Raw genomic sequence first — 24,853 nt, 5'->3', positions numbered from 1 at the left:
GTAAAAATGATGTAAGGATTGCTTACAAAAGCTGAATCAAGATGAAGAAGAAAGGTTGAAATATTTTATCGATTTTCGAGTCTACATTATAAATTGAATCAACTTGCTTGAAGTAAGAATGATTAAGAGAAGCAAATTGATTGATTGATTCTTTCATCTTGGATAAAAGTTGATATTTTTAGCGTTTTTTGAATTTTAAATTTTCTCAGCCAGAATTGAAAGATTGAACAATTTTTGACTTTTCCAGAAATATCATTCTTGACCCAAAAGAGACTTCATTTTGTGAGGATAAGCTTGGATAAAATGGTTACCAAAGTATAACAGTTGAACTGTTCAAAGAAATGGACAAAAGAGAAATCTGAAAATTCTGATTCAGATGAGTTGATCATTTATCAAGCATTTCAATTGCTCATTAAAGTAAATCAATAAATATATTAATGTTGATTGCTATTAGTGTTTAAATCTTTTCCATTTTGTTTGCTTTTTCAGACTTTTTCCCATTTCTGTCTGATTAATCGGATTAACTGAACTTTTCTCAGAAACTCATTTCTAATGCTAAATTGATTGCACTTAATTAACGTTTTCCCTTTTCAAATATTCATCAACCTTTTGATTGATTCAATTTTGTTGCCTTTTCATATGATTGACATTTTTGCCATTCAATTGAATGGATTGAATGGATTGAATTATATCAAATTAGAGCAACTATTGAAATTGTATTTTAATGCTGTTTATTTTGCAATAAAACATTTTGATTTGAAAGTGTTTTTAATCAGATTCAAATTGAAGTACATTTTTCAATATGAATTATTTGTATTATTCGTAAAGAAAACACGATAAATATTGAATTTGCATATTATAATTGAAGCTCAATTGTCCCAAAGCTGTTAAGTCTAATACAAATGAAAAATTGTCAGCTTTTCCTTCATTTCCATGTCATTACATTTCTCATCAATTTTCATCTTTTCTTCTCAATTCAAGTTCAGTTTTGATAACCAATTTGAAAATACAAAATGTCAACATGAGTTGAACATATTTAATCAACTTGAGAATTAATGTTTTAAATCAAAACCTTTTTCTGTTGCATCAAACACTGATCATGCAATTTGTATTCAATGTCATCTGCTTCAGGCTTTTGTGAACAATTTAACTCATTGTTTGCCTTTCAGAATTGAATCGATCATTATCATGATTCCCTTTCAACTTGAGACACAATTTCAAATTCTCCTCTGAATATTGACAATATTTACATCTTTAGATTCCTATGGATAAACATGGAAAAATACATTTTTCTCAATCTTTCTAATTCCGTTATCTGTTTATGTTCAACTCCCAGTGTTGAATCAGAATAGCCAATAATAATGACCAGTTGAGGTTAATAAACAAAATAACCTTCAAGGTCCATCAGCTTATAAACCATGCAATTCGTTAATCCTTTTTTTCACTCGGCTTTACTTATGAACAGGCAAAAAAAGGTTTCAAACTTTTGATCAAAAAGATTAAGCTTTTGTTGATTCACAGGGAAAAGCTTAATTCAATCCCTGAAATAGACGTCAATTTCAGCTCAACAATTATCGATCAATAACCGCTAATGCGTCTTGAAGGTAACCTGCAAGTGAAGAGTGAATAATCATTTCAAGTGTAATAAAACTGGGAGTGAAAATAGTTGCAAGGCTTATTCGTTACTTTCAGTTATTTCTGTTTTACTATCAAATTATCTGGGAGTGAAACTTGAGTTGATTTCGAACTCAGGCTTTAAGCGGTTCCAAACGGAAAGCAGTTGATGAAGAAAATTCAATCGAATTCGAAACAATAATAATTTCCATTGAATCTATTAACCAACTTTGGATCTTGAATTGTTATCCAATTTATCTGGGAGTGAAACTTCCAACAGTCGATTTTCGAACTCAGCTTTGAGCGGTTTCAAACGGAAAACAACTGTTCATGAAGAATTTTCATTCTTTTTCAATTTCAAAACAATAATAATTTCAGCATTTCCATTGAATCTACTCAAATGTTGGAATGAATTGTTATCCAATTTATTTGGGAGTGAAATTTGACTTTGAGTTGCTTTTGATATTGGAGTGAAAATTCAATTCTTTTACTATTTTAGTTTCCAATGAAATGGAATTTTCTGTTGAATATTCATTTCATGATTAACATCTAAATTAAAATTTGAAATTAGTATCCGATTGCAATTAAAGAGTGAAAAAAATGTTCGTGTTGATGAATATTCATACTGATAATAATGTAAAATTTTATGCAACAAATAAGAGGTTTGATTAAAGATACAGAAGTGGTTCAATCAATCAATATGATTATATTTTTTGCAAATGAATTAATTAGTATTAAATATTATAATTTGCAAGGGAAAAAATGCTTATTTTTACTTGCATCATTATAAGATGATTAACTTAATGAATAAATATTAGGCCAAAGCTGATGATAATTAACAGTTATTATTTGTCAATTGAAAATAAATGGCTAATTTAACAAGCCATTTAATTATCCAAGTTTGAAAAGATTGCCATTGATCTTGATCTCATGGGTTAATGTTAATGTAAAAAATTGCTCTGGAATCATTATAATCATTGAATTGTCTGATAACTATTGATTCGTGTTGATTCAAATTGAGGACATAATTAGGCAATGATTAGAGTTTCTATCAACTTGAATAATCAATAACGAAGAGAAATCGATTGATTTTCTTTCTTTTCAGTTGAGCTTTTGAATAATAATCTCGATTTTGAATAGCATTTTTATCTCGACTATAAAAAGATAAATTGTGATTCGATCGCAAAGATCGTTCTAACTCAATTAGAAGTTGAAAGTAAAGCAAATTGAAAGGTTAATTCAGTGGATATTTTTATCAATTTCATGTAAACTTGACTGATCAATTTGAAAGGGACATTCAATACGATTCTGGACATTGAAAGCAAATCTCCAACAATGGAAACCTTTTCTCATAACTTGAACATCTTTTGTAAAAATTGGTTTATTCATTCCAATATTTGTCCATTTACTTGAAACTAATTGAAAGCAATTTGTTGAAGGAAAGCAATTCAAAAATAATTAAACAATTGAAGTCACCTTAACATTTGAGTTTTAAAGTCAACTTGAGTGAAAATTTGTTTCAATTTTGATTTTTTAAAATCTCTTTTAAAATGCTTTTCTTAATCAGGTTCAACCACCGATTTCAAGATTAAAATATTGATAAGTTACCATGAAATGTTTACTTTACTCTGTGTTCAGTGTTGATGGGTGACCTAAGAGGCTGCTTTGAACACACAAGTGTAAACATGATTATCTCAAGCTTGTTGATCAATATAAATGAATGGTAAACAGTGTAAGTGAAAAAATAATACTTTCAAGTGTATTTTATTTTCGGATTTCATTGTTTCAATGATTAGTCCTAAAAATATCTAATGAGTCTAATAACATTTAATAACGTTTTCTCATCATTTGAGACTTTTTTGTGTTGACCTGTTTTACATTGGTTAATGACGAAATGATCAATTGACCAAATCATCTCAAGTGTAACCAATTAGACTAACCACTTGACCATTCACATGTTATAAAAAGGCTTCAAAGTTTTACCTTCTTTCCATCATTTCCATCGTTTATCCTTCATCTTCATCTTTCCTTTTCTCCTTGATCATACAACAATCAACATTTCAATGTTGATTGAAAAAGCAACTGGGAATTGATCAATATTTGATCAACATAAAAAGTCAGAGATGTTGTACCCATCATCATGAGAATGATGGAAATAACACAATTCATAGAGTAATATGATTAATGAACAAGCTCAATAAACAATTTAATTTGTGATCACATAATTGATGATGATTAAGTAGTTATGCGAAAATGAAAAGCACAATTGTTTAGCAATGAAACCAGAAAAACCAGAAAATGGGAAAAGGAGAAAAGACATTTTCCTTTCAATGTTTTCCTTTTTTTTTGTTTTGCTAATCATTTTCCAATCAACTAAACATGATTAGAAGATGATAATGATGATGTTACAATAATCAGTGATTCATGTTTAACTAATCTAAATGATGATAGCCGTAAGGTGAAAAAGAAGAAGAAAAATTCATCCTTTCTTTCATGTTTCATCTTCTTGCAAGTTTATCAAAGCTAAATACATTTACCAATGAATACCTTTCAGCCATTTCATATTTATTTGAAAAGGCCTGTAATAACACTATAAGAATGCAAATGAGTTTGACACTTTCATCATGATGATAATCATATACAAGTTTCAAGTAAAACTTTCTTGTTTCGCCGTTTTCACTCCCAGCTTCTCAAAGGAGTTGAAATTTGATGTAACAGCAAATATAATTGAAAATATCTTTTCTTGGTAAAAGTCATTTTTCTCCTTCTAACCTTTGATAGCCTCAGATAAAAACTGTGATTCAGAATAAGAATAAAAGAAAATATTTGAGGAGAAAAAAGTTGATTATATTCAAGATTCAATTACATATTTAAAGATGAACAAATTTGTCTCTTCAAATGTACAATGAATCCTCATTCGTTTACCATTATTACCAGAAAAAAAGGGTTTCCAAATTATCTTATTATTTTTAGGCAATTGTCAAGAGAGGCTTATTGTTGATATTTTTTCACTCTCAATTGCAATTTGTTTTTGTCAATCTTTATCATTGCTCTTCATTTAATCATGTTTTTGGGAAGATGAACAATTGTAACAAATAGATGAATATATTGTTAAATTGTTTGTCAGTTATGATGAATCTCTTTAATCATCTTTAATCATCTTTAATGATCAGTTTGACTAGCAGACACAAATTGTGATTCATCTAATGAATTTTGTTTTTCCCTTGAAAGGGATGAGAGGAAATTAAATGAAAAATGATCGGAAGTTGAGTGAAGGAAAACAAAAGAGTTGAAACTTACATGACATTAATATGTTGATTAACCCAATTTTACATTGAAAACGTTAATTTAATCATTTAATTATCTTCTTCTTCCCTTGTTTACAGAAATCAAAACAACGATAGAAACCCAAGTAAACGAATTGAAAAGTACCATCGAAGGAAAATGTGTAATTCAATAATTATCATCGTCCTTAAACATTTTCATTTAATCAACTCATTTTAACACACCAGAATCTTACGCATATATTATTATACAAGCAATTAACGAAACGATTAAAGCCGAGAAAAGCAAATTTGTAAATTTGAAAATAGTGGAAACCTTGGTTAACCCAAAAAAAAAGAGGAGATGAAAAACAAACCAGAAAAGTCTAGAGACTTGGAAGCAAAAACTGAACCAAAGACTAAAGTAAAAACCAAAAGAACCAGAAAAATTGGAGAAACCAGGAATTGGTGTTTGAAACGTTTTTTGGGTTAAACAACCAGTTGGAGTTGATTGAACATTTAACGGTTCCAAAGTATCTCAACCGATTGATTAATTATTACTTCTAGTACTATTGACTAAATATCATTGATTGAGATTGTTTGCTTTTTCCCTGTGCTTTGAATTAACATCATTGATTTAGTCATCTTCATCATCCTCATCGCCATTATCATCATCGTCATCAGGCTGTAATCAACAACAATTACGGCATCAACATCAAGGAAACAAAATATGGTTGACATTTGTTTTTTTTTCTGGTTAAGCTCTTTTCTGGTCCTCTTTCCTTCCTGGGTTTCCTTGCTCTTATTATCATCTTTAATAATCGTCAGTTAATGTAGATATTATTATTGATTGATTTGATGATATAATTAACTGATTAAGATGTGAGTTTTTTTCATGTTTCCCCATTTAATAATGGGAACAAGCATAAGAAAAGGCCAAAAGCAAGTGAAATTTGACAAACTTCCCTGAGTGATTCAATATATAATAATAAGTAAATATAACAAATATAAATATATAAATAGTAAAGCTTGATTGCTGATTGAAATTAGACTGGATGATGGATAAGACAAATATGAATGATTTGCGGGTTAATTGTTAATAGAAGCTTGCAAATTAATGATCTTTCAGATTGTTGGTTATTACTGGCTTTACGGTACATTCAACATTTACTGGCAGCTTTTATGCAACTAGAGATGCTTAAATTGATTGGTGAAAATAACATTATTAGCAACAATTAGACCATTAATTTGCGTGTTTCCAGTATTAATAAATTACCAAGTGCCGTTCATTTTTGTCTTGTTTTTCAGCTTTCTTTCAGTCTTGACTTTCCTTCAAATTTTTAGTTTTTTATATCATCATCAACATTATTATTACATATTATTATTGAAAACTAGTTTGCCAAGCTCAAGTCAATTAAACAAACTACATTATTAAGGTTCCTTAATTTACCCAGTAAAAGATTTAAAGAAAACATCTCTTCTCAGTTTCATTTAACTCCTTCAATGCCCTCATTTTTTTCCTACTGAATGGTGTTTTCATTGAATGATTTTTTTCTTTGTCAGATTTTTTGTCATCTGATAGCAAAAACATCACCTTACAAATTACAAAATTGTAAATAGTAATGATAATAATAATGGTAATATGTAGTTATCAATTACCTGGAAACAAAAAGGTAATTGTCTTGACAAAACAAAAGCTTCTTATTGTTGAACATCAAGTCTCAAACATTTAACATTCAACGAACAGCCTTTCAATTATAATTATGCTTTTTTGTGTGTTAAGTTTCACCTTTCAATTACTATTCCTTAATAACTAAAGTTGCCTGAGACTAACAGCAACAACAGCAACTGTAAAGCAAGAAAGCAAATTTAACTCATTTATTTTGAAATACAATTCATTATTATTCTTATTTTTTATCATATCTATCCTCATTATAAGTTGATTATATTTGTTGCTTTCGTTAAAACCTTGCTTTTTTTGGCTAACATCCTAAACACAAATCATCACAATTACAATAATCGAATACATTAGGTGCAATTTAAGAGACGCTCAATTACGCATTACTATCCAAATGATGATGATTTATAAAAAACCATCGAAAGGTATTAATATAATAGGAAAGCTCAAATCTAACTTAGCAACAGCTAGTACAATGCTAATAGAAATTTGACTTTCCAACACACATGGTTAGCTTTTAGCATTTCTTTTTTCCTGTATTTCCTTTTGGTCCATTTCACTGGTTCCCAAATAATAACACTAATAATATGATGATGATAGTTGATTCACTTCATATAAAAGTTGCATGCAACATTTATATCTTGTTAGACATAACAATTAATCAGCTTTCCCTAAGTTTCACTCCAGTCATTATTGCTGCTTGTTTGTCCTTCCATCATGTTATCCAATGTTCACTTGACTGCTCCACCAATTAACCTTTAATCCAGATTGACATCACATTATCCTAGAGTTGCACTAAATATTTAAAAATAACAATAATAATAATAATGATAATCTTCCGATAAATTAAAACACTTATTAATCACACACACACTCACTCACACAAAAATCACAACTCACATTTAACTTCACATGGTCTGGTTACTTGATCCAGTCCCAAACAGGTAGCTCAAACAACGAATTGTGTCAACATTTTGATTTACGTTATTCCAACCTTTTTTGTTTCCCATTTACTTATAAAAGAAAAAACTTAATTTAAATATTTAATTTATCAATTAGTCTCATTTAGCGTTAAACAAAAATGTCTAACGAGTAAAACCAAAACACAAACTCTAATAAATCTTAGCCGGTTAGTTGATCTTGATAGGATCCAAATCCTTAGGTCAACCAAAAAGGGCGCGAGAAACAAAATTTTCTGGTTTCTCATTTGTTATTTTTTTTATTCCTTTTTCTTTAATTCAGTTTCAACCCACTATTTGCACCTAATTATTCATCAATATGTTAAATTAATCATCTATATAAATACATATAAGTATAACTGTAATAGAGAGAAACTGATCCTTCCTTGAAAAAAACAAAAAGACAACAGTTGCTCAGGTCGTTGATAATTGAAGTAACCAACGGCTTGACAAAACCCAAAAAATAATGTTTCCAATGATAATATACTGTACAGAATATCATTTTTCATTTTCGTCCTCATAATCACCTTCACCCTCGCCCTCATCATCATCATCGTCATCATCTTTGCTTCATCTCAATCAACTGGGTATGTTATCGTTGCCTTGTTTTCATCCATTAATTTGTTATCATACCCAAGTTCATAGTTAAATCTATAGTTAAGTTTCCTTCTACGTTGTCTTTCCTTTTTCTTTTAATCATAACAAAAATCTTTCTATTAATCTTTCTTATTAATTAATTGAGAAAAAATTAACATTACCTATTATTATTACCATTATTATTATCATCATTACGTTACCAGAACACGGAAAACCCAATCAATTATTATTGAAATTGTGAAAAGCTGCCAGATACTCTACAGTGAAAATTACATTAGACTGTTGCTATACACAGAAACAAAAGCTAAACCTGCAACCATTAAACCTTCTCCAAAGATACTGAACATACAATAGTGAAGTTAATTTAAATTGTGCCTAAAGATAAGTCTGATTGAGAGTTATTGATTAAATTGAATGATTCAATTCACACTGACAAGATGATTCGCTCAAAGTCAAATTAATAATAGCCTGTAAATTTAATGTTACCACCAGCTAATCAAAAAACTCAACAGACTCTCAATCTTGCTTGCAATCTACCTTGCTATTAACACCGTTTCATTTTTACCAATTATAACCATAACAATTAACTAACATGTAAGAGTTAATCTGGCCTCTTCTCAACTCCAATCTCTTCCCAAAGTCATAGACTTTAATCCAAACCCAAACCCAAACCCAAAAACCTAAAATGAAAACCCAATCTAAACCCAATTTCATTTCTCCTTTGCTTTGGTTTCTTTACCTTTTTTTTGTATTCTTTTGCTTCAGAAACATTGATTAACAATTAGCTCGCTGAGTTGATTAATTATCAACGATTGTTTAAATAATATGTAATACCAAAAGCAAAAGCTAAAAATGCTGGTTTGAAATCAAATGACAAATATAAATTATGTTTGCAATTATGTTGTGTAAATCAGATGAAAACAAAGGTTTAACTTATTAAAATTGAAATCTATTGAAACATAAAGTATATAACATGGTATGTGGTTAAAATGAAATGCTGTTAACCACTAATTACTAACTAAAGTTAACAACCATTTAAATTAATTTATAAGAATTTATTTTCCAACTTAATTGGACTTTAGATGGCTCATCAATTAACATGTTAAATATTTGGAATAAGATTAAGAAGATTTAATTATTTGAAAATTGAAAAGATGAATTGGTTAACAAACAAACAAAATACAAACCAAATCAATATACAAATGTAATCATTATTATAACTAATCATTAGAAGCTTTTCATCAACTTCATCAACTATCAACTTTTGTTTTCCTCATTTACCTTTATTTGTATCAACCTTTAATTTTTGTTGTTGATTATTTAATTTCTCATTGAATTCATATTTTGCTTTTTAATTTTCAACTCCATCTCATTAGTAAATAAATTGTAATAATTATTGGTTGAAAAAACAACTTTGAGATATTGAGATGAAAGTCTAACATCATTTTGTTGTAAAGTTATAAAATAAGAATGCAAATAAATTAAAAAAATTCAAATAACTTCATCACTTTCATTTATTTTGATCACAATTACATTACAATTCTGGTCAATATTTAATCAACAATTAAACTTTCAAAATTGATCGACTCCAAAATAGCTTGGTTGCTATTCATTAGATGGCGTTGAGTTTCTTTAAGAAACAAAACATTGCAGGATTAAAACCCGCGTAATTTTTTTGTTATTTTTCTTGCCCAAATTTTTGTGATCGTCTTTTAATGGCTCTTGTTTTTTAATTGTGTTTTATTCTTGTCATCAAATTATTTCCCAAATTAATAACATGGATAAGTATAATCGTGTTATTCAGGATGTTACTGCAATTGTTGATTCTATTGGTGATAGCCGAAAAGAACCGGATGAAAATGGGAAAGACTACCGATTAAGAAGTGACAGTGTTGAATGTATTAAGGAATTAATCCGAATGCTGAAAAGAGATGGATCTCTTTTTCCGATTTTACGTCACCTTGGTGCCATGAATATTGTAGAGAAAGATCTTCTACCTATTGTGAGAAATTATTTCTTGGAAAATGAAGCAATTGGTGAATACACTCTTCGTTTGCTCAATCAACTCACTTATCCGGCTCTTATGTATTATAAAGAAAAAATGCCTGACAATGTTGAACATAAACGAGTCTTTTTGCAAATCAATGGTTATCTTCGTGTATATAAAACAAAACTTTCCAGGGATATTAAAGTGTGGAAGGTGTTAATCGAAAAAGCGTTAAGTATCACAGCCAAGAATGTTATCGATCAATCAGAAGAAGAAAAGATTTTACTAGAAAGAATTTTAATATTTATTAGAAACATTTTACATGTGCCAATTGACACATTTCTTGTGCATGGTGCTGATGACGATGAAATGATTGCCGAAGATATGATCATCACCTTTAAAGAGTCTGGTGTTCTCGATGCTTTAATTAAATTATCATCTCACGATGAAACTCAACCATTCTGCTTCCATCTTTTGGAAATCATCACATCTCTTTTGCGAGCTCAAAGCCCTGAGTTCTTAACTTTAGATGAAGATCGAAGTAGTCATGTAAACAAGAAACGCAAAACGTGTGCTGCTTTAGTTGAAAGTGAAGAATTGGATCAGATAAAAGAACACGAGAAGAAAATGAAAAATCTCTCCCGCTTTTCCCGATTCAATCGATTCAAGGATTCAACTTATCTAGTGAAAAATTTCAAATCTGTTGGTGAAAATGATTTGATCTATCATAAAACCACTGAAGACCCTCGTAAAATTAGTATGGACATTGAAAAAGCTGGAACAAAGAAACCAAAAAATCGTGCACCTATGCAAGATGATTGTTCTGTTCAATATAATAATATTGGAATCACATTTCGTCGTCCATCCATCAAAGTACGGAAACTTTTGAAAGAATTCTGTTCAAAATTTGTGAAAGAATCCTACAATTCCCTTATGGCATACGTTAAAAGCGCATTGGAAAACAAAAATGCTATAGCAAATGATGAAACATATTACTTTTTCACCGCACATTTTTTCATGGAATTCAATCGACACTCGAAAGGAGATCCAAGTGATATCGAAGAAACTTTCAATACTGAATATTTCCACTATTTGCACACCAAAGTTGAAGAATTTATGGATCAGATTGCGAACGCTCGATCTGACAGAGTCAGTATAACGGCTTGGTCAAGAAGACTTCACATTGCTCTAAAAGCATACAAAGAGCTTCTTTTCACAATTGCCTCGATCAAACATGCACAAGAAGAGCGACTGTTGTATCTTGCTAAAACCATGAGTGACAAAGTATTCTATGAACTCGACTACCGTGAACTACTGCTGAATCTAATTTCTGGTTATGACGAAAAAAAGATGAGCCCACAATTTCTGCGAGATTTGATTGAAACAAATCACGTCTTCCTCAAAATGTTAGATCTTTACAGTAAGTCGAATGAAAATTTCGTTGTCAAGACAAAAAAGAAAAAACGTAGGAAGCCGACTGCCAAGAAAAAAAAGGAACAACAAATGGAACTAGTCGAAAAATTATGGCAAGAAATAGTCTTTGAATTGGACGAGGCTATTCAAGGAAAGACTGAATTACCAAATTCAGATAATGAAGTGGAAGTTCTTTCTTTTAATGTTTTGTCTGAAGAGACTAGAGATGCCCAGAAAGAAGATGCCTTATATCGAATAAGCAAATTTTTAAAACAAAGGAAAATTTTACTCGCATTAGCACTTTGTAGAAATGCACGAGAAGAATACAACGATTACGACGATACACCTTTTGGAGCTCCAGACTTATCTCCTGAAGAGGAAGTAGCTATTTTGCACAGAATTATCGCTACTGAAAAGTGGATTGATCTAGATATGGAAGAACCAATCGAGAAAAATGGCAAAGAAAATGCTGTTGCTGATGAAAACAATGCTGAAAATCAGAATGAAGAAGAATTGGCGGATAAAGAAAAAGATCCAGTATCAGATTACGAAGAGGAGAAAGACGGTGAAAATAATGGAGTAGTAAACGATGAATCTGCTTATCAAGAGCGAGCATTTTATCTTCGAGATTTCATTTTGAAATACTGTAATTCAAAGGTCGTAAAAGCTTATTGCTTAGCGTTGAAAAAATTCGATATAAATTCGGAAATACTTAATCATGCGATACTTCGGATGGCTCACAGAATTGCCTTGGACTGTAAATCTCCTGTTTTCTTCTTCCAGCTTTCAGTTTTCAGGATATTTCAAAGATGCTTTGAAATAAGCAAGTTAGATAGAGACAATAAATTCTCAGAAATAAGGAATTTTGCAAGATTCATAATCAAAGAGTTTGTTAGTCAGGCTAAAGGTAACGATAAACTTTTAGTGGAAATTCTATTCTGGAAAAATAAGAAAGAAATGCATGAAATTGAAGAGAATTATGTTAAACCTGAGCCAAAAGAGCGAAAACGCAAAGAGAAGAAAGGAAGGAAAGGAAAGAAAGGTGAAGATGATGCCATTAACTCAACTTATGATTCCGACTCGGGAGATGACCGGCCTGGTAATCGAAATGATGATCTATCTGAGTTATCAGATGACGCAGATGAATTTAATCCCAAATTCCAAAGCACGCAAATTCCAAAAGTTCCTGAAGAAAAGTCAAAATCTCCTGAGCCTGATGCGCCCGTTGAAAATAATCCTACCATTTATGATGAAGTCATTGATGTAAATTATGAAGAGCTTCAAGATCAACCTGGATCACTCAATCCATATGAACTCGAAGATGATGATCTTATTGATATGGACGAAGTAATTAATCAAGTAGCAGCCGATGATGACAGTCTTGACAATGATTTTGAAAATGATGTAAATAATGAGAATTCTATAATAGGAGCAACCCAAAATGATTTAGCTGATGATTTAAGTGATGCTGAAACCATTGACGGTGAAGTTATTATTTCCAAGAGAAAGAAAAATATTGTTTTAGATGATAGTGATGACGATTGATGATGACTAAACATCTATCTGTTTTTATTTCCAATAAAGGAATGTTATTTTTCATAGAAATTTACTCTCATATCTGATTAATAAATTATTCAATAGTAACAAGTTGTAGAGTATTTTCCAGTTCCTATATTAACTCCGTGAAATATTACATTAAAACAAAATTTATCAAGTAAAAAGTAATTCGTCAATGATGGGAAAAAATTCCAAAATAAGTAGTTTAATTCATTTTTTTGTTTTCTCATTGAGATAAAAGATTATTTAGGTTATTAATGTGTAATTTAAAGATGATTCAGATTCGATATTTTATAATATGTAGCTTAAACATCATCAATTGATGTTTATTTTAAAATAGGATATAATAAACATTAGTAGTCAATCACATTTATGGCGAAGATATAGCTCGATAAATTAACTTCGCAACGCTTCTAGTCTTTTTTGCATTTCGGTAATTTCTTCTTCATCTTCTTCTTCTTTTTCTTCAACGACCTTACTGGTACTTTGTTTAGCGGTCGGTTCCTTAGTTGAGATTTCTGGAGCTTTGCCCATTGCACCTTGAAATGAAATAAAAGGTGTTTCAGAATACGATGTAATGTTGATAATTGTGAAAAGCTTACCTGCAGTTACTTCAAATAAGATTTTCTCGACCTCTGATTGAACTGCCTCTTCCATGTCATCATCATCGATACCAGTGGCCTCGTCGATTGTTTCTTCCAACATTTCTTCAATTATTCCAGCTTTCATCATTTCTCTGCTCATTTCTTGCATTGTTGCGGAAATTTCGCCAACTTTGACCAAATTTTGCATACACTTCATTAAATCAGTTGATCGTTGTATTGCACCAGCAATCTTAATATTAGCTAATTGTTGTTCCATATTTAGCATGACGGAATTAATTTGCGCTTTTGATACATTTATACGGTTAATAGCTTTCCTCGATCTAACCAATTCTTTAGCCAAAACAACACAAGAGTCTCTATCACCTTTTTTGGCTGCATCTTTAAGAGATAATTTCACTTTTGCTTCTTCTCTTTGAATATTTCTTATCTGCCTGTCAAGGGCCATGGTTTCTTTTCTTAATTTTGACCTCCATTCTCTAACCTGTCACATTAAATACAAAATATAATAAAATAACATCACAAATAAAACAAAACCAAATTGAATAAAGATTGGATAACTCACCTGATCTTTCGGTGTTTTTTGAGGTTCTTTACCGAAGAGACCCATAATTTTTTGGATCTTGGAACGTTCAATTTTGCTAAATTTTCTGTTAAACTAACTAGAAATCATTATCTATCCAATTTTAAATAGATGCCTGAATTATGATGAACTCATCTATAACGACAAGTGTCAAGTGTATTTTGCCTACTGTAAGCAACAACACAACAAGTGCCGGGAAATATGAACGAAACTTTTGTTAAAATTGCCTGAAGGAGTTTCAATTCAATTAATTTTATTCATAATCTATTCTAATTTTCTTGCTAATTAATTATTTCAATTAATTCAAAAATTTTGGAAAAATATAGAAATGATTACCTTTGCAACTCCATTTTAAATGACAATTCATATTTTTCTTCATTTCATATCAGTAATTATTATATCAAAGATGGGAAAATTAGAGTTTTTGATTGTTTATTTGTAAAAGGTATGTAAAAACAACTACATTAAAGATAACTATGAATGCATGATTACAGTATTTAGATTAAATTGAAATTTTAAATGTTTAAACTTTATTTAAGAAGGAGAAGGGACGAATTTTCATCTGAACCTCTCGAAGAGATTCATTTTCTTTGAATGTCATCCACCTGACTCCAGTGTCAACCTCCCTTCGGACATCAACTTCCTTATATAATCCAGTTAAATAGACCAATGGACATCTTGATGGGTTGACCCACCAGCCTCCAGTCAATAGATTTAAACAAGCAAATCTTTGTGAATCTTTGATTCTATCGCTAGTGATGAAAGAAGTGCCATTAAAAGTTAAAAATATCTCTGCCGTTTCTTTGTTGGGTCCAAAAGGTTCATCAATTTGTAATTGGTAATTGTCTGATTCACTGGCGACAACAAATTTTTTAAATTGAACCGAAATACATTCACCAGAAAACGATTTCATATCAATTTGCAGGATTTGAGGTTCTTTTGTAGTTAAATGGTGAATCACTTCATTTCCAATCCAAAATTCATCACCAATATCACCAAATCCTCTTTTGTATGTTTGCCAATTTGTCCTGAAATCAACATGATGCTTCTTCTCTGAGAATTTGCCTCGTCTCAGAATAACCTTGAAAAAAGCAAAATTAATAAGATGATAAATAAATGTTATCGAGATGAACATCTTTAACATTACTTACCGTCCAACCTCCGCCATTGTCATCCATATCACAATAGACTCTTTGGACTCTTAAAGGTGAACCTGTCCTAACTGCGTACACTTTGGATTGGCAGGTTGAGTTTGATGTAATTATCTCAGCACAATCTTTAGGAAAATTGGGTCTAGAATGAGTACAGTCCAGCTTTGAAGATAGGCGAGGATCCATGATGGGACAATCATTGATACGCTGAGTCAACCCATCTAGTCGAGGTGAGTCAGCTTGATTGACGTTTGGTAATGTTACAAAAAATGATGGCGAAGGTGCACTTGATGAGCTGACTGGTGATCCAGCTGATGTCAATGTATTACATTTGCCTTTGTTAATTGTATCCATAACAAGTGTCATGTTATTACGAAGCTCTTGTACAGCAAATGAGAATTGATTTCTTAACCTGGAAAAGTCAGAGCAAACCTCATCACGAGGTTGACTGGTTAATTGATTACCATTTGAGTCATCTTCAACACCAGGCTTTTTATTGTTCACTGAATTTTCTTGGATATTGGTTATGATGGAAAACACTTCACCCAATCGTCCAGTTAATCCAGTAATATTCATATCATTGGCAAGCTCGTGTTTCAAGATATTCACTTCTTCTCGGACAATCTTTCTCATGTTGCTTTCACTTTCAAAATCGGATTCACCTCTTCTGGATAATGTTGGTTTGTCATTGAGATGGTTCTCCTTAACCAGTCCATATAAATCAGTCAAAACATTCATAATCTTGAGTAAACCTTTCTCGGTAGACTCAAGACGGTTATTTACACCAGTGGCACCAGAGCTGTTGATCAAATGCGCCAAACTTGTTTTTGCCGTTTCTTCAATTGTGGCCAACTTTGATTCCAATGTTGTAAACTTTTCCTCAATCATCCGGGTTCTCACCTTGGTTACTTCAACTGTATTCAGTACAACATTCAATTTATCCTGGAATAGATTTAAATTAGCCTCTGTTGATTTCAGTTGATTTGACAATTTACCAAAAGCTGTTTCCATTTCTTTCATGTTTTGACTCATTTCTTCAATCATCTTTTTACGACTAGCCGCTTGTCCATGGATAAAAGTCGGTCCTAAGATATTGAATAGCAACAAAATCAAACAAATGGTTATTAACTTCATTATAGATGCAAGAGTAGAGTTTATTTTTTGAACAATTGTCGTTGTCTTTTTCAATCTATTATTATTATATTTAAACACAAAGTGAAAGCAGATCTTGACAAAACTGGATAAACTCAAGTTTTGTTTGTTTTAAGACTAAATACTTTCCATTTCTCCCAGTTTCTCTCACTTCTCTCGATCTCTTTATTTCATTGAGATGATGCTGTCAGTGATGCTGATGATCAACATGAAGATGATGATGATTACTGTTTGGTGTTGAAAATTGCTTCTTAAAATCTCGTAGTTATACTGTATTGTTCCGAGAATCGAGTTATGACTGTGAATTTGCTGGCTAATTGCCATTGACAATGAGCTCCAAGATATACATCAACATATCAAAAGATGACAACCTTACTCTCAACCTCTCTTTGAACTAATACATCAACAATCATCTTATTTATCTGATAATTATCATCATAACTGCAACAAAAAAGAGTAAGTAAACACTTCCGAGTTTATTTCTTACGAATTTTTCTTTCGGAGAAAACTCAGCTCAGGTCATTGTTACTGCCATTTGATAAGATTTTGATAAGATTATACGATTTTTCAATCTAACTATGAATTTAATTTTGACTCTTACCAAGATCACATGTGACTCCGTCCACATTGCAGATGAATATCAATAGCGACAAACAAGTCTGGAGATTCAATGTTAGGCATTATTGATACATAATGGGAAGAGACGTTATTATTTCAATTTCAATGATTTGGGTAACTGATTGGCTTGATTTTCGGGTCGTTTTTGTTTCACTATCCAAGGATTTAGGTAGAGTTAAGCATTATATTGCTAACTTTCCTAATCACTTTAAATTATCAAAGCCAAATTAAATTTGGCATCCACTTGCTGATACACGACTTTAGTCAAAATACTGGTTGTAAAATTGGTCTTGATTGACAACGTTGATACATTAAGCTAACATTTAACTTGTCATAACATTTAGTATTTTCACTTAATTAAGACATGTTGCTCTATCCTGGGTCAATTTGAGCATAAATTAAGATAAATTTCATCTCTATTTTGTCATCTCAAGACGTTGACTATCTTTGACAGGAGAAGCTGATTCAACAATGCATTAGGTTCAAGTTTAAATTCAACCTCTGAGGAAAACAGCGTATTGAACCTTAATTAGATTTTTCTGGTGAAATTTAAATTCTACCATTAAAAGTTGAATGCCTCGATGAATGATATATGAACAGATAAATCAATTAGCTGTAGGAGTAAACAAGAGTCCAACTGTGAATATGTGAAAAGAGCCATATTTGAAGGTGAGTCAATTGGCGAAATTTTGCACTCAATCAGTACTCTTACCCAAAAGTGTTAGCAGTAGTTGATTGAGTTAGTTTGTATTTTTTCCTTACAGCTTTTAAAAATTATTAAATTGTTGTTGAACTACATTTCAACCTATTTTGGTGTGTTAGACAGATTGACAGGCTGAATATTAACACAAATTGATTGATATCCTGAATGGCTATTATGTGACTTGTTTCCACTTTGGTTTAATCTTTGTTTTGAACACATCTTTGGAAACTAGGTTTTACTCTAATTAAGGCAGCTTTTATTAAGAACCATAAAGCTTGTGAATTATATCTTTACCAATACAAGCATCTACAACACATTTCAGTCGCTCACGGCTGTCCAAAAATTCAACAAAACTGGAAGTGCTCCACGTTAATAGCTTACAAGGTTCATCTGCTGAAATTGTCACTTGATAAACATTAGCCTCTGAAGGAGTAAAACATTTACCATTAGCATAAGAAACTGACATTGTTTCCCTTTCTTCAATATTATCAAAACTAGGATATTTTAAAAATCTATCATCATAATTTGTTTCAAAATTTGAATTGGAAGACAGTCGATTATCTGCAAGACAATAAAAAGACTGGTATTTGAACTCGAATGGATCAATAAATCTGTTAGGCTCAATTTCATAAAGAAATGTCTTTGAAAATGTAACTCGTAATTTTCCAGAGAGAAGGATGGAAATTTTTTCTCCTAATTTAGTGGAACCTTCAACGGCATAGGTTTCATTGGAGTATAGATTTAAAATGGTTCCAAATTTAGTCAAGTCCAGAAAATCTCTCGGTGTAACTCCAAGAGGCTGAAAGGTTGAGGTGTAAAGATCCAGAAGATGTCGAGGTATTTGATTGAGAAACCGTTGAATGAGCATATTTATCAGCTGAGATCCATTTATAACCAGGAAAAGGCCATACCATGTTAATAATGAACGAGAATCCGAGTTCCATCCATTGATTGAGCGAGTTGCAGCCCAAATTAATCCGATTCCATAACCAATAAATAAAACTACTTTGTGTATGAAACGAGCTATGTTGAAGTTAGCGGGAACTGAAAATGCCAACAAAATAACAGTTTGAAAAAGAGAGAAGAGCGGGTCATTTGAACCAAACCATACTTTACAGTTTCTCAAAGATGATTCAGCCTGTCATTAGAGAAATAGCAATCAATTAGATATTATGATATTAAAGATATGTTACAGTTAATTAGCTTGGCATATAGCTGTACAAAATAACGATTATGTGAGAATGAAAAAATGTAAAATTGTTATAAGGAACGTGTCTTTACCTTTGATAAGAATGTATCAGTTGTGTTCATTTCAATCAACGATTAGTTTGATTGGTTTTTATTGCAAAGCCTTTCAAAATTTAGACTCAATGGCACAAGCTAATAGAACTGTTAATTTGGCAATTCAATTGTTCAGGACATTTGCAGTCGAATATCACATTCCTTCATCAGGATGGGTGTTAATTGAGACGGTTGAATTTTTGTATCACATTGGTCTATTGAATAACAGTGATTCAAAAAACCAAGTGATGGTATGTTCACGATTCTGCAATCAAAATTATTCGCATATTGATACTGCGTCGAAACTGAAACAAAATATTGATCGAGTCAAAATGCATGATCACTGAGCTTGGTATTGATTGGCTATCACAATAGCTTTCGATCTTCAATTAAATCCAGTTTGGCTAAGGCAGCATATATCAACACTTTCTATGTCATCTAATTTCAACCATTAAATCTTACATAAAATTAATTTGTTTAATAAGTCGAAAGCTTGTAAAACTTATTTCATTCATCAAAAAATTGTTGGTTTTGTCAAGATGGTAACTTGTTTTGATAGAAGTAAAAAAGATGAGGCGTTGAAGATTCAATGAATTAAAACTATGAATCAGTCAGCAATCAAATTCACATTTAGAATTAATTCAGAGCTGGAGTCATTTTTATTGATTTGCTATGTTATTTGGTTTCTCATAATTTTCAACTTGTTTAGCACCTTTGTCATCTTGTCAGCGATAGTAACATTGATTTCAAGATTAATAAGGTTATTCAAGGAAGAGTGGACTTACTAGGTTTGCATGCTACAGAGTAAATGAATCACAGTATAATATAATAAGTCTATCATCCTTCAAAATTGAATATCGAGTTAGAGATAAAACAAGTTCATCAATAACGTGTTTCATTCTTATAGTAATAGAACCAGTATAAAGGAAAATTTTTCCTAAAAATAAACAAATCATTAGTTTATAACAGGAAAAACAAGGCTGCTATAAAATTAATTAACCCTACAAACATACATTTTAGAGGTTTGACAACATTTGAAAGCTGATTTTGAATAGGCTATTTTAAAACGGTCGATTCTGATTAGTTTATATGTTATTAGTTTATCCTTTCGGTGTTTTGACAATGATTGACACCATGGACAATTCATCTTGTAATGAATAAATTAGGAGAAATAATTTCGATCATTCTCTCTGGAAAACTACGATTCAACTGTCTTCTAATTTGAATTCCGGAAGAAATTGTGGTGATAATAGATTTTTAAAAAATCCTGGTTTCAATGGTAGAATAGAAACAAACTTGACGGTTTTGTAAGTTAAAGTAAATATTTTATTCCTTCAGAAGCTAATATTTATCAAGTGACAATTTCTGCAGGTGAATCTCGTGAACTGATAACCTAGAAAACTTGTCATAAAGATTTTTTGGTTTGTGCTTGACTTGTTGTACCATAGGATGATCCTTTTTTAGTTTTGGTCGACCTTACCAATACGAGAAATGAAATGAATCCTGTAAAATACAAAGAGAAAAAAAGAGAGCAAAAGGGAAAATTAATTCAAATTAAATTTGACCTATTTTACAAAGAAACAGGGAAATCAATACTAACCGAGGCTGATCACAAGACATGTCACTGTCAGCAGAATGTAACTTTTTGATGTAATTAAGTAATATATAAAATATATAAGTAATGCGATAACGGAAAAGCTCCAAAATAATGTTTGAACCAATGGTGCTAGCCTTCTTTTTAAGACAATTGGTGGTTCTCCGGGAAATTTCCCATGCTCGTTGAAATAGTTAGTCAATTGATCCTGCACGGAAATGAGAGAAATTAGTTAGAACGAATTTTGTGAGAGAAAAAGTAAACCGTGAGTATAACCTTTTGTTTATAAACATCCAGCAAAAAGTTGCTAATCTGTTCATCACTTTCTTTTGGTATATTTTTCATAGGCACTCGTTGAATATACATGTAACCGTGCAGCGGTTGTCTCCTCAATATACTTGTCAATGTTGGGGGCGGATCTTCTTTGCGAAAGGCAATCTGAATGTTGTAGATGGCAGGAACTGGAGAGACAGAGGTAAAAACAATTATTCAGAGAAATAAATGAATGCGTAAACATGTTTACTTACGTTTGTCTTTCAATTTATTAATGGTGTAAACAAACCCACGGGATCTGGGATATAAGTGATGCTCGAGAATATCTAAGCCTTTATCTTTACAATATGTAACACTATTCTCGTATTTTTCTTTAGTATAACGAGTTCCTTCGGCAAATATTAGTAAAGTTACTACATCATCATATTCCATTAAACGTGTTACACTTGGTCCAAGATGCTGTGAATCTTTTTCCCATTGTCTTGAAACGAAAATCATTTCACAGAAGAACCATCCCCAGCCAATAACCGGAAGATATCTGATCTCTTTTTTAGCGAATCCTTTAGCACTCTGATATAAAAAAAATTGACAGCAAAGCAAACAGGGGAAATTAACAACTAGTTGATGAATAGAGTGGTTCTACATAGAAGTTCATTATTGAAGAGTGAATCTCATGCCATCAGTTATTGCACAAAGATTAAGAGCTTCTCAAGAGTGTGAAATGTATATAACCGTAATCTGTTGGTAACTATGATCAGTTCAACAACTATCATAAGCACCTAGAGTGCTCAAAATATTTTGTAATACCTAAATTTAGATGTAAGTTACTGGTTTAGATTTAGGTAATACATTTGGAGTCGGTGTGTCGTAATAATTACCCCTAAAATACGGAAATTGTCCGAAAGAATCCAAGAGAAGAGCCAATCAACTTCATATTTGTGGTTCATCAGGACGATACTATGCTCAGTACCAAGACAGTTTGCTGACTCCTTGTCAGCAAAATGCACGGTTAAAGTACATCCAGCCCAATATTCAGCAAGTGCAACCACTTGAGACCAGCTCGAATAAATCAAGTAATAATTTATTTTTCGGTAGACATAAGGACTTATTGGACGAACGGTAATATAAATTAAAAATTGGAATATATTCAAGATTAGACCACTGATGATCCAGATGACACCAAACAAGGAAGCAATTACCAAATTCAACTCAAAATATTTTGAAATTTCCATTGATTGTTAACAAAAAAGAGATAGTTAAATTTCTATGAAAAAAGTCAAAAATAAAGAGTACAGTTATTAAAGTTCATACCAGAATGAAATAATTATCATCATTGTAATGCAAACAGATTAACATCATACAGTAATTTATAAAGTCTGTACTTCAGTAACTAGGTAACCAGTTTTAGGGGAAGTTACTATTTCTGGGTAACTGACATTTGGCGCTTACTTTGTTGCCCTTTTCAAAACAAATTCATTTTTTGCTTATCTTATTGACAAATTTTTGATTAACAATCAGAGAATTGCTTGGAATTTTAACTTTTGTAGAATTGCTTCTGAAGTTGAACTCTTTAAACACACTTTCTTCGTGTCATTTCTTAATCATTGAGAAAATATTGGCTATTGAATATGAATAATGTTGGAAAATGAGAAATTGGTGATGGAGGGATAATTTTATTGGTCGATCTAGATAAAGGAGGTCAAAATTATACATGATTGATGGTGATGCTTACAGTTTGCACGATGAATTGATTGCGTTCAATTAATATATTGATTTAAATTAGTTAAGTCTCTTTAAATATCTTCAACGGGTGGGTTCCAGCGTAAAATAGCATCATGTTTCTCAAGTTCAGTGTTGAGATTACAAACAAATTTTTCTTTTATGTAACTAAATTCCATAACATCTTTTGGTTTCTCTTCTATCCACAGTTTATCAAATGTATAAAATAAATAACCTGGTGAAAAGAAAAATAAAACAATGTAATTCAGTTGACAAATTTCACGAAAAATTATTTGAAATAAATCAAGAAAATTACAACTTACAGTAGACTCTGTGAAAGTCTTCCAAACACGTAGTACCGAAATGACTATTGTAAAAGTGAGTTTTAAGCCGGTTGTTATTTAGAAGAGTAAAAGCAATATAAGTTAAATTAATTCCAGTTATTGCGAACGGAAAACTAAAAATAGAAGGAAAATTGAGTTAGAGCGAGTTCTTGAACTGTATAATCACCTAAACATACCCGTGACTGGGATGATTTGAATGTAGTAATATACACCGAGCTGTTTTAGTAAAATTAGTTGCAAAATAAAGAAGGTTTTCTAGACCAAGAATACCCATTCCTCTGAAGTCGGTTTTAGGATCTTCGCCTTGGAAACCGATCTCGGTCCATTGTTTGGTAACTCTAGATTTTAACGGGTAATCAGGATTCAGAGTTTTCCAAAGTAGTAAAAGTTTCTCTTCATGTTCTTGGTTTGTGCTATCAAAAGGTATGCTGCGAAGGGAATCTATTTCATGTTGTAGATTTTTGTAGCCATAAATTTGTAAGAAACATATCCTCATTGCGGTAACAAATCTATGAAAAGATGAAAAGGATTAGCTCAAAAGATGATACAAGAAGGGGTCCAACTTACTCTGGATGAATTGAAGGTTTGATATCTTTTTCAACACAGATGGCTTCAACGGCATGTTCAACTAGGCGAACAACTTCACAAGTGTTATTAGAGTTGAATCGTCCATTTTTGGCCAAATCATCTAGCTTTTCGCAAATGCGACGGATCACTTTTCGTCGTGAAGAGTAAATACATTTTTCAACTTCTAAAGATCTTTGAGCTCCTTTCTCTGTTTTATAACAGATCCGTTGGAGTTCACAAAGACCCGTGCATTTACGGAGCAAAATTTTCAGGATTAATGTGAAATAATAGCTGAACAATGAAATCACAGAGTGAACAGCATAATTGAAAATGTCTTCGACTAGTTGAAAACGCATCCAGGATGGCAAAACACTTTTCGGTTTATTTGTACTCATACCTTATGATACTTTTTAATCCCGTGAATGGATTGGAGGAGTAAACTTTACGGATATGATAGTCTAAGCGATAATAAAAAACAACACGATATCAATTCAATTGATATCAACAGTGGATTTACCGATAAAAATAGGAGCCTTGTAGAGATAATTAACCAGTGTATAAATAAGGTTAATGTAGATTGTTTGTGGAATCCTATGGATGTTTGAGTTGAGATGGTTATAGCTGGTTAAATCATCAGATAAACAAAACAAACATCCCATAAATAAGAAAATAAATTAAAAATTGAACTGTCGAATAAATTTGTTCTGTTGCTGTAGCTCAACTATTAAGAATCATCATTAAATTAATAAAGACACTTTATCGAGGTTGCCTTGCATAACAGCTGATCAGATGAATTATAATAATATTGAAAAGCGCCAAATATGTTTATACTCCTTTGTCTGATATTTGACTGATAAGTTAATAAACCAAATGAACCAAATTGAGATAAAATTAGTAAAATTGATTAATTAATATCTTTCATCCTAAACCTTTATCAATAAAAATAAATCACCCGCTGAACAAAATGGAATGATTTCTGGTTAGCTCAATGAATTTCGAGAGAAACAATTTAAAATAGAGTTGATAGATTATTTTGATTTATCCTTTTTCCCTAACAATTAATTGAAATTGCATTATCATGATGTATTCAAAACTGTATCCTTTCATAAACAGAATCAATTTCATTCAGAATTAAACTAAACCATTTTATTAAATTTTGCGTTTTATCGATAAAGACGGATCAATTTAACTAAAAATC

The 24,853-nt window shown here is 31.3% G+C and overlaps 7 protein-coding genes across 10 annotated transcripts in view; 2 read left to right on the top strand and 5 right to left on the bottom strand.

Moving 5' to 3' along the window:
- The window catches only part of cpx (synaptic transmission protein complexin), a 47,795-nt gene extending 38,185 nt beyond the window's left edge, over positions 1–9,610 (top strand). For all 3 annotated transcript variants that reach the window (XM_015933393.3, XM_089269245.1, XM_089269244.1), the window contains one exon: positions 5,001–9,610. In XM_015933393.3, coding sequence (XP_015788879.1) covers positions 5,001–5,074 — 74 coding nt within the window. In that variant the 3' untranslated portion in view covers positions 5,075–9,610. The remainder of the gene's footprint in view (positions 1–5,000) is intronic.
- Positions 9,611–9,751: 141 nt separating this feature from the next.
- On the top strand, positions 9,752–13,116 carry timeout (circadian regulator timeout). The gene has a single exon (XM_015933532.3). The coding sequence runs from the start codon at positions 9,889–9,891 to the stop codon at positions 13,054–13,056; it is 3,168 nt and encodes a 1,055-aa protein (XP_015789018.2). The 5' UTR covers positions 9,752–9,888; the 3' UTR covers positions 13,057–13,116.
- Positions 13,117–13,257: 141 nt separating this feature from the next.
- Positions 13,258–14,399, bottom strand: Vps24 (vacuolar protein sorting 24). The gene is made up of 3 exons (XM_015933533.3): positions 14,236–14,399; positions 13,671–14,154; positions 13,258–13,607 (listed from the first exon to the last, which is right to left on the bottom strand). The coding sequence occupies exons 1-3, from the start codon at positions 14,278–14,280 to the stop codon at positions 13,465–13,467; spliced, it is 672 nt and encodes a 223-aa protein (XP_015789019.1). The 5' UTR covers positions 14,281–14,399; the 3' UTR covers positions 13,258–13,464.
- Positions 14,400–14,668: 269 nt separating this feature from the next.
- Positions 14,669–17,294, bottom strand: LOC107365983 (uncharacterized). 2 transcript variants are annotated; one of them, XM_089269243.1, is made up of 4 exons: positions 17,158–17,294; positions 16,400–16,489; positions 15,405–16,346; positions 14,669–15,334 (listed from the first exon to the last, which is right to left on the bottom strand). In XM_089269243.1, exons 3-4 carry the CDS (start codon positions 16,290–16,292, stop codon positions 14,777–14,779), a joined length of 1,446 nt encoding a protein of 481 aa, XP_089125369.1. In that variant the 5' UTR covers positions 16,293–16,346; positions 16,400–16,489; positions 17,158–17,294; the 3' UTR covers positions 14,669–14,776. The 2 variants fall into 2 exon arrangements, with proteins under 2 accessions (XP_089125369.1, XP_015789050.2); XM_015933564.3 differs by having other exon boundaries at positions 15,405–16,489; positions 17,158–17,200.
- Positions 17,295–18,110: 816 nt separating this feature from the next.
- LOC107365984 (popeye domain-containing protein 1-like) lies at positions 18,111–19,973 on the bottom strand. The gene is made up of 2 exons (XM_015933565.3): positions 19,159–19,973; positions 18,111–19,015 (listed from the first exon to the last, which is right to left on the bottom strand). Exons 1-2 carry the CDS (start codon positions 19,186–19,188, stop codon positions 18,137–18,139), a joined length of 909 nt encoding a protein of 302 aa, XP_015789051.2. The 5' UTR covers positions 19,189–19,973; the 3' UTR covers positions 18,111–18,136.
- Positions 19,974–20,461: 488 nt separating this feature from the next.
- Positions 20,462–22,379, bottom strand: LOC107366000 (1-acyl-sn-glycerol-3-phosphate acyltransferase delta). Its single transcript, XM_015933580.3, has 5 exons — positions 21,904–22,379; positions 21,280–21,595; positions 21,029–21,213; positions 20,759–20,960; positions 20,462–20,661 (listed from the first exon to the last, which is right to left on the bottom strand). Exons 1-5 carry the CDS (start codon positions 22,255–22,257, stop codon positions 20,564–20,566), a joined length of 1,155 nt encoding a protein of 384 aa, XP_015789066.1. The 5' UTR covers positions 22,258–22,379; the 3' UTR covers positions 20,462–20,563.
- A 299-nt stretch (positions 22,380–22,678) lies between these two features.
- LOC107366014 (ELMO domain-containing protein 2) lies at positions 22,679–24,392 on the bottom strand. The gene is made up of 4 exons (XM_015933592.3): positions 23,656–24,392; positions 23,265–23,597; positions 23,068–23,201; positions 22,679–22,979 (listed from the first exon to the last, which is right to left on the bottom strand). The coding sequence occupies exons 1-4, from the start codon at positions 24,048–24,050 to the stop codon at positions 22,819–22,821; spliced, it is 1,023 nt and encodes a 340-aa protein (XP_015789078.1). The 5' UTR covers positions 24,051–24,392; the 3' UTR covers positions 22,679–22,818.
- Between the last annotated feature and the right edge of the window lie 461 nt (positions 24,393–24,853).

This window comes from Tetranychus urticae, chromosome 3 (assembly GCF_039701765.1).
Source record: "Tetranychus urticae isolate SD_2017Ah chromosome 3, NJAU_TeUrti_SD_1.0, whole genome shotgun sequence".
Classification (NCBI taxonomy): domain Eukaryota; kingdom Metazoa; phylum Arthropoda; class Arachnida; order Trombidiformes; family Tetranychidae; genus Tetranychus; species Tetranychus urticae.
This window is presented reverse-complemented; position numbering and strand designations above follow the sequence as displayed.